Source organism: Lissotriton helveticus, chromosome 8 (genome assembly GCF_964261635.1).
Source record: "Lissotriton helveticus chromosome 8, aLisHel1.1, whole genome shotgun sequence".
In the NCBI taxonomy this organism is placed as follows: Eukaryota; Metazoa; Chordata; class Amphibia; order Caudata; family Salamandridae; genus Lissotriton; species Lissotriton helveticus.
Window position 1 is genome coordinate 1,460,421,028 of NC_136069.1, and position 14,310 is coordinate 1,460,435,337.

At 44.0% G+C, this 14,310-nt stretch overlaps 1 protein-coding gene across 1 annotated transcript in view; it reads left to right on the forward strand.

Moving 5' to 3' along the window:
• Positions 1-14,310, forward strand: part of SOD1 (superoxide dismutase 1) — an 82,720-nt gene that overhangs the window by 53,636 nt on the left and 14,774 nt on the right. Inside the window, exon 4 of the mRNA XM_078658399.1 lies at positions 7,365-7,482. Coding sequence (XP_078514525.1) covers positions 7,365-7,482 — 118 coding nt within the window. The remainder of the gene's footprint in view (positions 1-7,364; positions 7,483-14,310) is intronic.

Below are 14,310 nucleotides of genomic sequence, written 5' to 3' on the forward strand. Positions count from 1 at the left end.
TCACTTTCCTGACCATCTATGCTGTTGCTTACCTCCTCCCCCCCCCTGTTGCAGCTGTTACATTTTTCCCACCAATCCTTCCTCCGTTGGTGCTTTAGCCTAGTGTTTGCGCTCCTTTCATTGCACTTGTTGCTTTTTCATGCCGACCCGCTGTTGCTCAGGATGCTTTTTCCCTACCCACCCACCCTCAGTTGAAATTGTTGCTTTCCCCCACGTTTTTTTTTTTAAATAAAGCACTTAGTGCAATTCTATTTCGGGACCAGAGGCAAGGATTATGCTTTCTTTTCTTTAAACTACAAGTCCCATGAACACTAGGTGTCCAGTTCATAAAGTTTTAACAAATCAGGCCATCATAGAACCTCCACCAAGTCCTTCCTTCGCTGCTCCTCGCAGTCACAAGACTAGTTTAGGCTCTGTACCATGTTTAACTACTTGAAAGTTTTCTGTAATGCCATTCCTGCACATTTGTTTTTTTTTTTCTTCACGGGGTCCTTTCTCGCTAGCTTCTACATGCTGCTTGTCCGCTTTGTCTGCGTTTGGAGCTGTGTGGTGCAGTTCTCCGACAGCTGGGTGGCGCCTGCATGTGTTGCTGTAGGATAGATGGGCACGTCTGCTGGCCGGCCGCATTCCTCTGATTCCTCTGTCTGGTCCCGGCTTCCGCCTTCCCCTGAGTTTGTGGCCCAGAGTCTTCGGCCATTTGCCTCTGTTAACATTGTACGCACTCTGCGTGCTTGACGCGTAATCTGGCCAATACTCAAGGCGGTTGACCTCTGATGCACAGCAGGGAGAGGCCATATTTGCGCCCACTTTACATGCTTGTTTACTCCTCAACCGCCTCCCACCCACCCGGGCCCTATTAAATAAAGTATCACAAGAATTGAAACGTAATTAAAAACTATCCGACACGGTTTCAGCTTCTAAAGCTACCCTCCCTGCATTTTTGTCGCCCTGGGCTCTTGGTGTCCCATAATCTATAGGTGACTTCCAGGCCCGCCATTAAATCTGGTACTCACCAGCACATATGCCACTTTAATGCAGCACACCCTCAGCTACTATACTGATAAGGAGGAAGTTACTTACCACCCCATAGACTATGAATTCTGCGATGTCACGGATGCCTCAATCTATAGGCAAGTCTCAGAGGCTTTAGTTCCATTGGAGAGCAATCTGATTCTGGCAGCGCAATGCCTACGACCCCTTGACCCGAGGGCAGAATCTAGGGTGCCCCTCCAAAGTTTGTGGGCATACCAGAGATGACCCAAACTGCTGGTAAGAAGTGTCTGGCATCAATTTGGAAGCTTTTGCTCCACTCAAGCACACATTCCTGGACCAGAGTTTCTTGGAACCAGCAGGTCCCCATCCCTGACCTAGAAACCCCCACCATCCCCTGTCACCTGCTGACACATCTATGGTCTCTGATTCCGACATAGAGCCTGATGGGCCCTGGGACACACACACACACACACACTCAACCCATAAGCTGCCGAAAGGCGACAGCCCTAGCCTGGACCCCGACTCTAACCTCCTCAATCCAGATGACCTTCTACACCCAAGCTCCTCAGATTGGATCCAGGCCAAGAAGGTGGCCACCTATGTGGCTGAGAGGTTGCGCAAAGCCATGAGCAAAGATGTCAACAACTGCTTCAAGTCAGAGTGCCTGCGACCCTCTCTGGCAAACAAAGGGGCTCTTATGCCGGAGATAGATATATGCAAAGGGGATCCCTGAAGTGTTAAACCGATCTTGCGCTAGCCCATGAGTGTGGGAGAGAACACAGTGCAGGACCCGTCATTAATATTATGGCAAGCTGGGGGTAATCCATAAGTACTCCAGACAAACTCGCAATCCACAACTTTCAGTTTCCAAGTTGTTTTAATCTGCAACGCGTTTCACCCTCACTCTGCCTTCATCACGGCCTGTTAGACAGAAAATGATAGTGCCCAACTCACTTTAAAAAAGAGGTTTTTGCATGAAACAATAGTGGAGGAAATCGGTGAGAATCAGTGACGTCTTTCCTTCAAAATTGTCAAACCCATAAAAACTAATCGATAAGATGATGCCCTCCATTGTACATAAATTCATACATAATGTTACTAGAGCATTTTTGGACAAGAAATTCATGCAATAATATAAGCATTATACTCTTTATAGAGACCAGATATGGCACAAAAGAAAGTGAATAGGTAGCGTAATGTTTAACATGCTAAATACATATTCCTCTTCCTAATCCTTTTTTAAAAAACAGTATTTAAACGCCCGGTGGCTGAAATTAATGTAATTCCAAAACTCCAAATCATAGAGCATTCTTTTAAAGATCAACCAAATTCTCTCCTACAGACTGTGCTGACTGCACCCATAACCAGCCACAGCGATTGAGAAGGCCATCAGCAAGCCACTCACAACCCACCATAATCTTTGTCTTCTAGACCGCACACAATCTGGATTCAGAAAAAAGCACAGCATCAAAACGGCACTCATCGTAGCCACCTATGACATTGGAATCCTTCTGTGCTGAGGAGAAACACCGCCCTCATCCTGCTTGACCACTCTGCCTTCAACTTCATGAGATACAAGGATTCAATCTCAAATGGATCTGTTTTTTCCTCCTGGAGAAAAACCCCAACGGGTTAGGCTGCCATTCTTCACATCGGAGACCAAGAAACTGACAGGCGGAGTCCCACCATGATTGCAACCCACCACCACGACACCATTTTCAGCATAATACATGTAACCGCTTGCCAACATCTGTTCACAAGACATGACCCATGGCTCCTACGCCAATGACGCCCAACTCATCCTCTCCCTGGCAGACACGACCGCCACCACCAGAACCAGCTGCATGACCATGGTGGCAGACTAGATGTAAACCAACTGCCTGAAGCTCAACTCTGACCAGACTAAAGTACTTGTCTTTGGGAACAAAACCTCCCCGTGGGACTCAGACTGGTGGCTGTTGGGCCTAGGACCAAAACCCACACCACAATCTAGCATCATCCAACTATACCAGCTCAACATGATGGCTCAAGCCAACGCAGTGTGTACCTCCTGCTCCCACAACTACTCATGCTGTGAAATCTTTAAATTTGTGTGCCTGCTGAAGTAGGCACCACCAGTAATGCCACATATTACTTGTTATATTACCACATGCACACTTTCATGGTATAGTTGTAATGAGAGCTAAAGTGTTTTCTTTAAACAATGCGTTATTTTCCATGAAGAATATGTAATTGTTAATTTGAAATCTCACTTTAATGTTTTCATAGGTAGAAATTGTATTAATTGTTGGAATATTGGTTTTCAAATCTGAGCAAAACTGATTTGTCCTCACCTCTTGTGCAACACAACCTATAGCGTTTGGAGAATGTACAAGAATAAAACGGCATTAGCAATGCAAATGGTGTCTGACTAAACGCAGTGTGGCTGGGTGGTGCAATTATTCCATGAATGTGAATTAGCTGTAGAATGGCTGTCCCGACTTCACCTATAACATGTTGTTGTCCGAAGGCGTGCAGCCACTCCAGAGATGGGCACAAAAGCTCTTAACGGTCTGAATATTGTCATGTGGTCACATCCGGATTGAGCAGGAACACCACAATTTTACATGTTTACGTTAAAACTTGACATCCTAACACTGAACATTAACATTTGACACATTTCATTGTGTGCCTTTTGTAGGATAATATCTGAAATGGCTTTTGTTTACATTTCCACTTTGTAGGCCTATTATCAGATACCTTGAACATTATGTACAAGGGCAAAGTTCACTGCGCAAAATGTCACTTATTAGCATCTGCTCTGTGACGGAGTCATCACAATAGAATCAACAATACCGGCCTCACTGGGGCTTCGGCATGGCAAACTGGAGGAAGTTTATTATATAAATGGTATCACTTCCTTGTTTAGTTCGAGGTTCATTTTGCTGGCACTAAGGTCACCCCATGCTGGAATTCCAGCCAAGCTGATTCAGGTTTACCTCTGCGAGGAAGGATGCCCAGATCTCTACCAAGATGGGCACTCCGATGACCCCTACTACAGGTAACTAGTAAGATCACCTTACAGGGATTTTGCAGATTCAACCAACACCCATCAACACTAGTCAAGTGTTAGATTTGGGGGCCTCTGGTTAGCACAGGTAGGTACTTGTGACAAGCAGGGACCCTCTCCTCTAGTCAGGGAAAGGGGGCTTACACAACTAAAATAACCCCTGCTCACCCTCAAGGTAGCGTGGCGAGAGCAGCCAAGGCCTTACTTCAGAGGCGTTGCAAGATAAGCAGTTGTGACCACATACTGTAACCCAGTGACAACACTACAAATGGACACCACACAGGTATTATATAAAAAATAAGTAGACTTTATATAGTTACCACAAGACCATAAACGACAAAAATACACACTATGATTACTTTAAGATGGTAGATTTAAGCTCATTTCAGTTCTTAGATGCGACACTGCGTCAATGTACCTTAAGTTGCGTTGCGCTTCCACGACTAGCAATGTTGTAGCGATGGGAAATGCGGCAAAGTTCAGGTGCAAAGAAATAGACGTGAAGATCTTCCAGATGCGGCACGCTTCTTGGATGCGAGAAACTCTCGGTTCGATGCGTGGACTGCAGCGGCAACACCCTTACGATACGACGGCAACAGCTCTAGCGGTGACTCTTCTCCACAATGCGTGAAGCTTCCACTCTATACGACCACTACAGCGGCGACATCCAAGATGCGACAGCAGCTCCGGCGGCGCGCATCTCGGGGATGCAAGGTGCTCTTAGTCGAAGCGGTGCAATGCGACCGTTCCAGCGGTGACACTCCTTCTTCGGAGTTGCGACGGCAGGTACAGCGACACGCTCCGACCTCGTTGCGAGATTCTGATGCGGTGCAGTGCGACAACCACAGCGGCGACACCCTCCTTCGGAGTTGCGACGGCGACACACTTCCTCTTTGTTGCGGCACGCTTCTTTCCGATGGGGTGCAGTACGACAGTTCCAGTGGCGACACCCTCCTTTCTCCAGAGTTGTGTCGGCAGGCACAGCGACGGCGACATGCTTCTTGTTGAGTCGCGATTCCAGCTCCTTGCGACACGCAGTTCCTCAGAAGGCCCAAAACAGCAGCAGGCACTTCCACAAGAACTCTTTGGAGCTGGGGGGTGAAGTCTGTTGTCCCTGAGACTTCAGCAGGAGGCAAGCTCTTTTCCAAGCCCTTGGAGATCTTTCACAAGTTGAAAGCAAAGTTACAACGTTCCTTTCTCCTTCCTTTGGCAGTAAGGCAACCACTACAGGACAATCCCCCAAGCAGCACTTCAGCTTGGGAATAGTCTCTCCTCAGTTTCTTCAGGTTTCTCTCCTCAGTAAAGGTTTCTTCTTGTAGTCCAAAAGTGATCTAATTTCATGGGAGCAGGGTCCCAATATTTATACCCCGAAATCCTTTGTTCTCTGAGGGGAGAGAGGCCTGTGCTTAGTCCAAACCAGTTCCTGAGCACTTTGTTTTCCAGACTTCTCCTCTCCTTTCACAGTGCAAGGCAGAAACATCAGACGCCCCACAGGAGGTGGAGCCAGCATTGTGGAAGGCAAGTACAGCCCTGGAGTACTCTGACAGTCTTACTTCTCTTCTTTCAGTGTGCAGGGCAGAGACATCAGCCGCTCCCCAGGAGGTGGAGCCAGCATTGTAGAAGGCAGACACAGCCCTATTCAGAGTTCAGGTGCACTCCTCCCTCCCATCAAGATGCAAATCTCTCTATTCACCACTGGGTGACTCAGCCTGTCACTCACAGAAACCAGACATAGGAATATACAAACTACCAGAGGCAGGTTTGAATGGTTAGACAAGCAAAGACCTACTTTCTAAAAGTGATATTTGCAAACAGAATATTAAAATAAACGTCACTAAAAGTTCAGGCATACTAAACTCCAATCTCTACCATGTTCTCTGAGCCTGTTAGGATTATAAAATGTAACAATTCTAACCGCCCCTTCTGGCCTATGGAGAACAGTTAGCCTTGCAATAGTGAAAAACATAAATGGCTGCAATTCACTATTAGGACATGCCACACACATCAGGGCTTGTCCTACCTTATACTTACAATTCACCCTGCCCTTGGGCTTACCATAGGGGGGGACTGATATGAAGAGAAGGGAAGGTTTAGGGACTGGGAAGTGGGTGCACTTGCCCAGTCAGCATGACAGTACCAGACTGCACGCAGGCTCTGCAATGGCATACCTTAGACACATTTTACAAGGCGGCTTCTATGGGTGGCACAACCAGTGCTGCAGGCCCACCAGCAGCATTTGAACTTACACGCCCTGGGCACACTAGTGCCCTAGACTAGGGTCTGACAAGTAAACCAAATAGCCAAACATGGAACCACTGATTCATTCATCAATTTACAATAGGGAGCACTTGCACTGTGGCACTGAATAGCAGTGGCACATTGCCCAAAGCATCTTAACACCAGCAAAAACACATGAGGCAATAGCAAAAATGGAAGGGAGACCCACGCCAATGGTGCCAGGTCTAACAGCAAGGTAGCGCTAGGTAGGGGTACAAAATATTACAGAACTTACATGCAAGTTTATATTCCGTTGCAGCACATTGGTTGAGCTGTTTTGTTTTCACCATGCTCGTGATGCTGATCCCATTCTGTTTTCCGTCTATTGATTATTGCTGCACGTGTTATTTTCTTTTTATACAAGAATCACACTACTTCAATAAATATTGAAATGCCTTGCTGAGTATTTCTTGTGCATCTCTAAGGGTATGCATGAGTAACCAGATGAAAATGTTCCAGATCAGTTTCCACGCTTTCCTTGGTGTCAGGGTTGTCCTGTTCTGAGGTTGCACAATCCATTTGTTACATGGTCAGGTTTGGGATACAGATGGTGAACTGTGAGCTAGCAGGACTACAGGCCAACATATCCCGAGTGTGTGCGTGGAATCAATCTCGCACAATCCTGACGTTTATGTTGTCCAACAATTGTATAATTTTTCCTGAGAAAGTATAACCTGTATGACAAAATATGACTAACTCCTAGAAAGTACCGAAAAATATCTTGCATATTTGTGGAGCCATAAACTTTGCACCTGCAGAGTGGAACATTGGAACACTTCTGGTTAATTCGGGGTCCACATCATCTATAAATGAATGTACATGTTTTCGTAATTATCTTTACGTCCCCAGTAATGTATATGCACCGTTTTCCGATCTGAATAAAGGAGCACCTAAGTATTAACCTGGAAGCACTCGTTGGAGATAGTGAATTGTCTTATTTCTCTGCAAGCAGAGGAAAATGATGGCATTGAAACTGATGTTCACTGATTTTTTTTTTTTAACATTTTTTTTTGGCTAATGTATTGTAAATCCATTTTCTGAGCAGGCATGTTGGAGACCTTGGTAATGTTGAGGCGAATGGAGATGGCGTGGCAGCTTTCAAATTTGAGGACCGGTTGATCTCCTTAAATGGACCCTCTAACATTGTTGGGCGCTCAATGGTGGTAAGTACTAATTTTCTGTGTTGGCTACTGTTCTCCATTTGACCTAGGCTCATGCACTTAAGAAATGAGCTGGTGTATCATATAAACAGGCCATTGTTAAACTGTGATAACTTTAAGTTCAACTGTCTGGATAAAGTAAGATGTGTAACACGACGATCGTAAGCTTTGTTCTCTGTAACGGTCATGCTTGGGTGCCTACCCACGTGCTCCCTTCCTGCCTCTCACACCAAGCTTTAGAGCATGCACATAATGGCAGTGAAAACATACCAATATTTACCCTATCTAAAGGGATGGATGGCCCTTTCAGCTCGCCAGACAAAGGCCCTCTGGACATGCTGTATTAAATGCTTTAAGTATGTCCCGTGTTGCTTTCGGGCTTCCACTTCCTTCCCCTTACAGCAAAGATGCACATTTCGTTAAAGAGCAGCCAGTAATAACGCCATTGTGCTGCAGCTCCTGCCCCTAGCCATCCACAAACAAATGTTGGCTGTTCAAAAGACCACCTGCTTATAGTGTTAAGGCTGAGGAATCTTTTTTCAAGAATTGCACTTTATCAGTTGTATTGCTTCGCCCATCTCCAGTAGTAAATACTGCCCTCCCACACGAGGCACAAACACAGCAAAGCAATAAAAATACCACCAGGAAAGGGATTTCGCTTCTTATAAAATAAGACACATCAAAAGACTGTTCTCTGAATAAGGCTTGGAGTTTTAGTTGTGCAACACACTCTAACATGCTTTCCCAGATGTCGAATGTGTGCGCGCAGTTGAAGGCGGAGAGCCGAAACGCGTAGACTGTCCATGCTTTGCACAATGGTGTACTAATAAAGCACTTTTTTGGGTAAATTACCTGTGGATATCTGCTCCTTGGTGCTGTGGAACTCTCGCAGTGTGGAGCCTGTTGGCAAGTTAGCCGCGGACAGTGCTGGCAGCTGCTGTTGCAGATTGGTTTGAACTCCGAGGTATCAGGACGTCCGTGGCCCACCTCCCTCATCAGGATACAGCAAGGCGGCGAGATGTAGGCGGGTGGCATTTTGCACTCCTCCCTCCACCACATTTATTTCCTGGTTTGTCGGGTTGAAGCAGTGTTTGGGGACCGGAGAAGGCACCTGGGATTACATTCAAGCAGGAAATTGGCTATGTTTAAACATCACCGCATGTCTGACACCCCGCGACTCCACATGGATTGAATTTCCCCCCTTGCAGCACCTACCTGGAAAAATGGAGGCATCCTGGGACCTGTAGTTCTGACGAACTACAGGTTGGTGAGCAAGCACGAGGTGAGGGGGCGGAGCGGATCTCTACTAATGAGGAAGCGGTGGGACATTTATAATCGTGATGTTTCTAAGCCTCCTGTCATTTAGGCATCCGAAGAAGGCCAGAACAGGCCGAAATGCATCATGCCGCATTTTCCATAAAAGGGTGCGACTCCCGATATTCCAACAACAATTGTTTTCACGTAGTGTAGAACAAAAACAATGTCCAGGCCGCTAGTGCAGTTCTTCAGCGTTTATTTAATTCAGTAACGCTCAGAGTGAGCGTTACTGAATTAAGTACACGCGGAAGAATTGCGCTAGTGGCCTGGACATTTTTTTTGTTCTACACTACGTGAAAACAATTGTTGTTGGAATGAATGTGGAGACCCAGGTTGATCTGTGAGTAAATTTTATACTGCAACAGACAGCATAACGTTTCGGCCTACACGAGGCCTTGGTCACATGGCGCCATTGAGGGCGGATGCAGATTTAAAGTGCAAGTGAATACTTCATTTTAATTGGGTATCAAAATGAATACACGATAGACATAGTAAAAATACTAAATCATTACACGTGAAAACAAACTAATTGGATAAATCCATGAGCGATGCTACTAATCCATTGAGGACATATTGTCTTGAAACACATTGTCAGATGTATTGTTATATATGTGAAGAGATACACAATTCTAGGGATTTGTCAAACACCATATATAGAAAGAAATAATAATAATATTTCTGACTAACTTAGTACCATCCATATATAATATATAGAGGGTACTAATACACATGACATTTCCTACTCTTTCACATGCACAATACATGAGATTAGATAATCGTCGAGGGAACCAACTATTTACCACCCTTGCTGGCACTCCGTGATTTATCCTCATCATCATTTTGTATATATCCAGTGTTAAAATATTACATGCTATTCAAAGATGATACCCAAAAATATATATGAAGAAAGTTTTAAAGTGCCCGAGATGTCTAAGTGATACAAAATTTTTAAAAGTAATGTGCATAATCAGCCAATTGTATCATTGTTTGAGAAACTTAATCCACACTGATTAGACCTCATTACGCTTATGGGGAAGTACTACATTCGTTGTGTTTAAAACCATGAAAAAACATACATTTTGCAACAACCCCACCTTTTTGCTAATTTAACATTTCTATACACAGTTATTCTTGTTTCAATAAACATTTGTTTTGTGTTAAGCAAAATTACAACGATGGGTGTTTGGAGATGGAATATAGATCAGACTGATCCCAGTCTGACCACCAAACAACAGGGCCTTAATGATAACTATCAAAGTTAACTTCATGATATTTTTACACACAAGATAATAACTGTAGCAGAACCGACAGATTTCGAATTAACCAATGAATGGCATTCAATGTTTTAGCAGCATTTGTATAGAAACAGTCAGACCCACTGGAGATCATGGAAAAAATTCCTCAGACAGGTATAAAAATCTTCCGAAGCATTTAATCCCTGGGGTACTTTGCTATCCAACTCTAAGATATATCTTGTTTCCAGAGCTCTAAGTGCAGCATCCCTATCGCCTCCTCTTCTGAGAGGACCCACTGAATCTATGGCGAAGTACTTCAGGAGAGCACTGTTGTTGTTGTGATACTCCTTGAAATGTCTGGCCACCGGATATGTGGAGTCACTGTTAATAGCCCTCAAGTGCTGGAGTACACGTTTGTGGACTTGCAGCTTAGAACTGCCCACATACCTAAGCCCACAAGGGCACACCAACACGTAAACTGCAAATTCACTTTTGCAAGTTAACTTTTTTGTGATTTTGCACGGGATATCAGAAAAGGGGGTAAGGTATTCGGTAGTGTTGACCCCGTGTGAACACGCTTTACATGTAGAGCATTTCCTGAAACCTCTACTGTTTGCCAACCAATCTTTAGATGGTATGATTTCTGGGCTTGAGCTGACCAGCGCATCCTGTAAGGAATGTGCCCTTCTGTATGTTATTGCTGGCTTCCTTGGCATGTATTCACCAATAACTGGGATCACATTTAACCAAATCCCAATGCTTGTTCATTATTTTTCTGAGTGGCCCATGTTGACTGTTAAATGACCAAATCAGTCTAATGGGTTGCTGCATAGGCAAGGGATTTGGGCATTGAGATTTCTTAGGCAAAAGTGCTATAGCACGAGGGAGGGCATTAGCTTTGTGTATGGCAGCCGCCACTATTTTCTCACTATACCCTCTGGCAAGGAACCTTTGTTTACTTGCCTGCTGTGCTATGTCGCACTGTACATCTGTACTGCAAACTCTCCTGATCCTGAGCATCTCCCCATAGGGGATGCTCCTGATCAGGTTAGGAGGATGGTGGCTCCCTGCGTGCAGTATAGTATTACCTGCAGTTGGTTTTCTAAACCGTGATGTTTCTAGGCAGCCATTAATGATCTCAATTGAAACATCCAGAAAAGTTGCCCTGCATGTACTGACATTAGAAGTGAAAGCCAGATTGTAGTTATTTGCGTTCAGTTTGTCAATGAAATGCTCTGCCTGAGTCTGTGTGCCATGCCAGATCAGGAATACATCATCGATGTATCTGTACCATCGAATTATATGATCTTTACAGATTATCGAGTGTTCACCGAAGAGGACCTGCCTCTCCCAGTATCCCATATGAATACAGGCATAGCTGGGAGAGAAGCAGGCCCCCATGGCTACTCCCCTGACCTGTTGGTAATACTGTTTGTTAAACATGAAAAAGTTGTTATTGAGACCAACTCATCATTGACAGTAGCATCTTGTTATGTTCAACAAATTCAATCGGACGTTGTCCTAGGTAGTATGCGGTAGCCCTCAAACCATCAGCATGAACAATACTCGTATATAGCGATGTAACATCAAGAGTAATGAGCAAATACTCCGGATCCCACTTTAATTCATTGATCTTCCTTTAAAAAATCACTGGAATCCTGGATGTAGGAGGGAAGACCACACACAAATTCCTGCAAGAAGGAGTCCACATAAACAGAAGTTTTTTCCAGGAGCCCTCCACATGCAGAGATGGGTCTGCCTATATATATTCTAAGCAATATTAACACACTTCTAAGTAAGCAAATGGAACTGTTAAATGCATGTAGAAAATATGGACGTCTACTGCAAGAAATCAGATAGATATATAGATATATATATATATATATATATATATATATATATATATATTCACACTAAACACATCAGATGATCATAACCACTGAATACTTGAATGTGCACCCAGACACACTCCCATCACAATGTCTATAATCAAAAATAAAACCCCTAACTGGCTTCAAACCCTGCATCTTAGCCCACGCCAGACTGGGGTATTCACAGCCGGGGTTAAGAGACTTAGCAAGTCAGGTTCATGCACTGAAGTAGACACGTCCATCTTTCAGGCCAAAATCCCAAATTGAAAGTACACAAACCCCAGTTTTATTATCTCCAAGCACAAGAAGGTTCTGAGAGGACATCTTCTGCACCAAGGAAACTTACTGGAGTTGGCAACTCTCCATGCAAGCATTCCAAAGGCAACAGTTCTCGTGTATCCTTCTGCGCTTCCACATGTTCCAGCCACTTATCTAAATGAAGCTTACAAAAGTCTCCAACATTTCACAAATCAATCTCCGAAAACAACCTTGAATGTGAATAGCCTAAAGAACTTTAGTAATCTGGGGTCCTTCTGTGTACGCAAAAGCTCAAGCTAGATAGTCAGAATTCAAGATTCCGTGAGGACATGTCAAAGCCAATAGTAAGAACTTCATAAAACTTCCCAGTGTAAAACACAATTAACATTTGTATACCATCACACACGTCCTCTCCTTATGTACGACATAATGCACATTTGAGCACCACTGCTCATAACATTGCACTCTGAGAACCAAGAAGTACATTCCACACCTCTCATGCTTCCAAATACACATCCCACGTGTTCTGCTCCTAGCACGGCTGTTCTACTCTGAAAGCAAAATCTTCAAGGAAAAAGGCACATGGAGGAAAAAATGAAGTTGCACATTCAAGAAAACACCTAAAGTCAATTAAAACCATGGTAGTCAAAGGTCCTCACGTGATCCCAATATATGGTAGTGCCTCTGGCACTAAATCAGTATAGATTTTGACTTGACAAAAATACGCCTCATCCCACTACCCTCAACAACCCTAGGGTCAGCCCTGAACATTGGCCCATAGTTAAAATCATAGAGCATATATCTCCATGCTGAATGTCCTGTACAATTCCTATTAAATTGATCCTGCATAGAAGTACACAACAATAAAATTGAAGAAATGAAACTAAAACCCTTGCAGTCAGGTGATGTACCCTACAGTTTCTAGATTTATAAAGACCGGCTTGATTACATACTGGAGTCCATCTCCCCTACCTTCGAGAGCAGACCCTCGCCTCTCTTAGTTATAGGACAACCGGAATGTAATGTGAGGTATCAAGTTGGATTATAACCATCCCCTGACATGGGCGTTGAGTTCATCTAACATTCAATGATGGTCTCGCAGAGAGACAACCACTCCATCTCGTGTAGGGCCACTAGAATTATGTCCTGTCCCAGCACAGTCCATGATACACTGATCACTACCGCAACAATCTCTCTATATCCATTTCCCTCTCAGTAGCATTCATTCAATGGATCAGTATTCTGTGTCCATGAAGAGGAGGAGGAGGAGGAGGTGATCGCCATTCGGGTCAAACCTGTTGCTACCGGTCCCGTGGCGGAGGCATCCTTCATTACAACACCTTTAACTTTTCACAAACAATGACGCAAACAAATGGGACCACCCCTCCCTCAGTCCTAGGCATTCATCTCTTTTTAGATTATGTCATAGATGGTGTTCAAAACGACAAGCTGGGAGTCCATTCTGCATTCCTTTCCATGGAACATTTTGTTTTACATTTAGTGTCTGCTTGATTTAATGTGTTGTGTTATGACTGGACATAGTGTACTTTAGCTCACGAGAAAGCTAAACACAGGGCATTGTCCATTAACTGGTAGGAGGCATCCACAGGCTGAATTGGGCACAGTAGTACCAGGAAGTCTGCATTAATTCCAGTTTCCTCTCTTTACGTAATTGTGGTCCATGGCAAATCAGTTTAGTTCACTGCCTCATTTTCCATTATTGACCAATCGGAGCACCAGGATGTGATTAAATTCAGGATGTGAGCTATACAAGGTCACTCGTCTGTGGTTAAAATGGAATATTGTTTCCCATTTAACATTGGCAGTTTTTTGTGCAGATCACAAACCAATATCTTTCATGGTTAACTTTTCCCAACATTGCCGCGGCACAGATTCTTGAATATTTCTAAGTTCATGTTTAAAAAATGTATATTTCCAATTAATGTCATTCAATACAGTGCTAACATCTAATGTATTAAATTGAAACATTTAACAAATGTTAAAGAAATAAGTTATCTGAATATTAGACAATTTCGTATTAACTTGGTTTGTTGCATAAATTACATTCTGTATCGTTTGGTGGCTCTGCCCACGGAATGCTTTGCTCATGTTTACTTGCCCATATGGTTTGAGGACATGATTTCTTTACC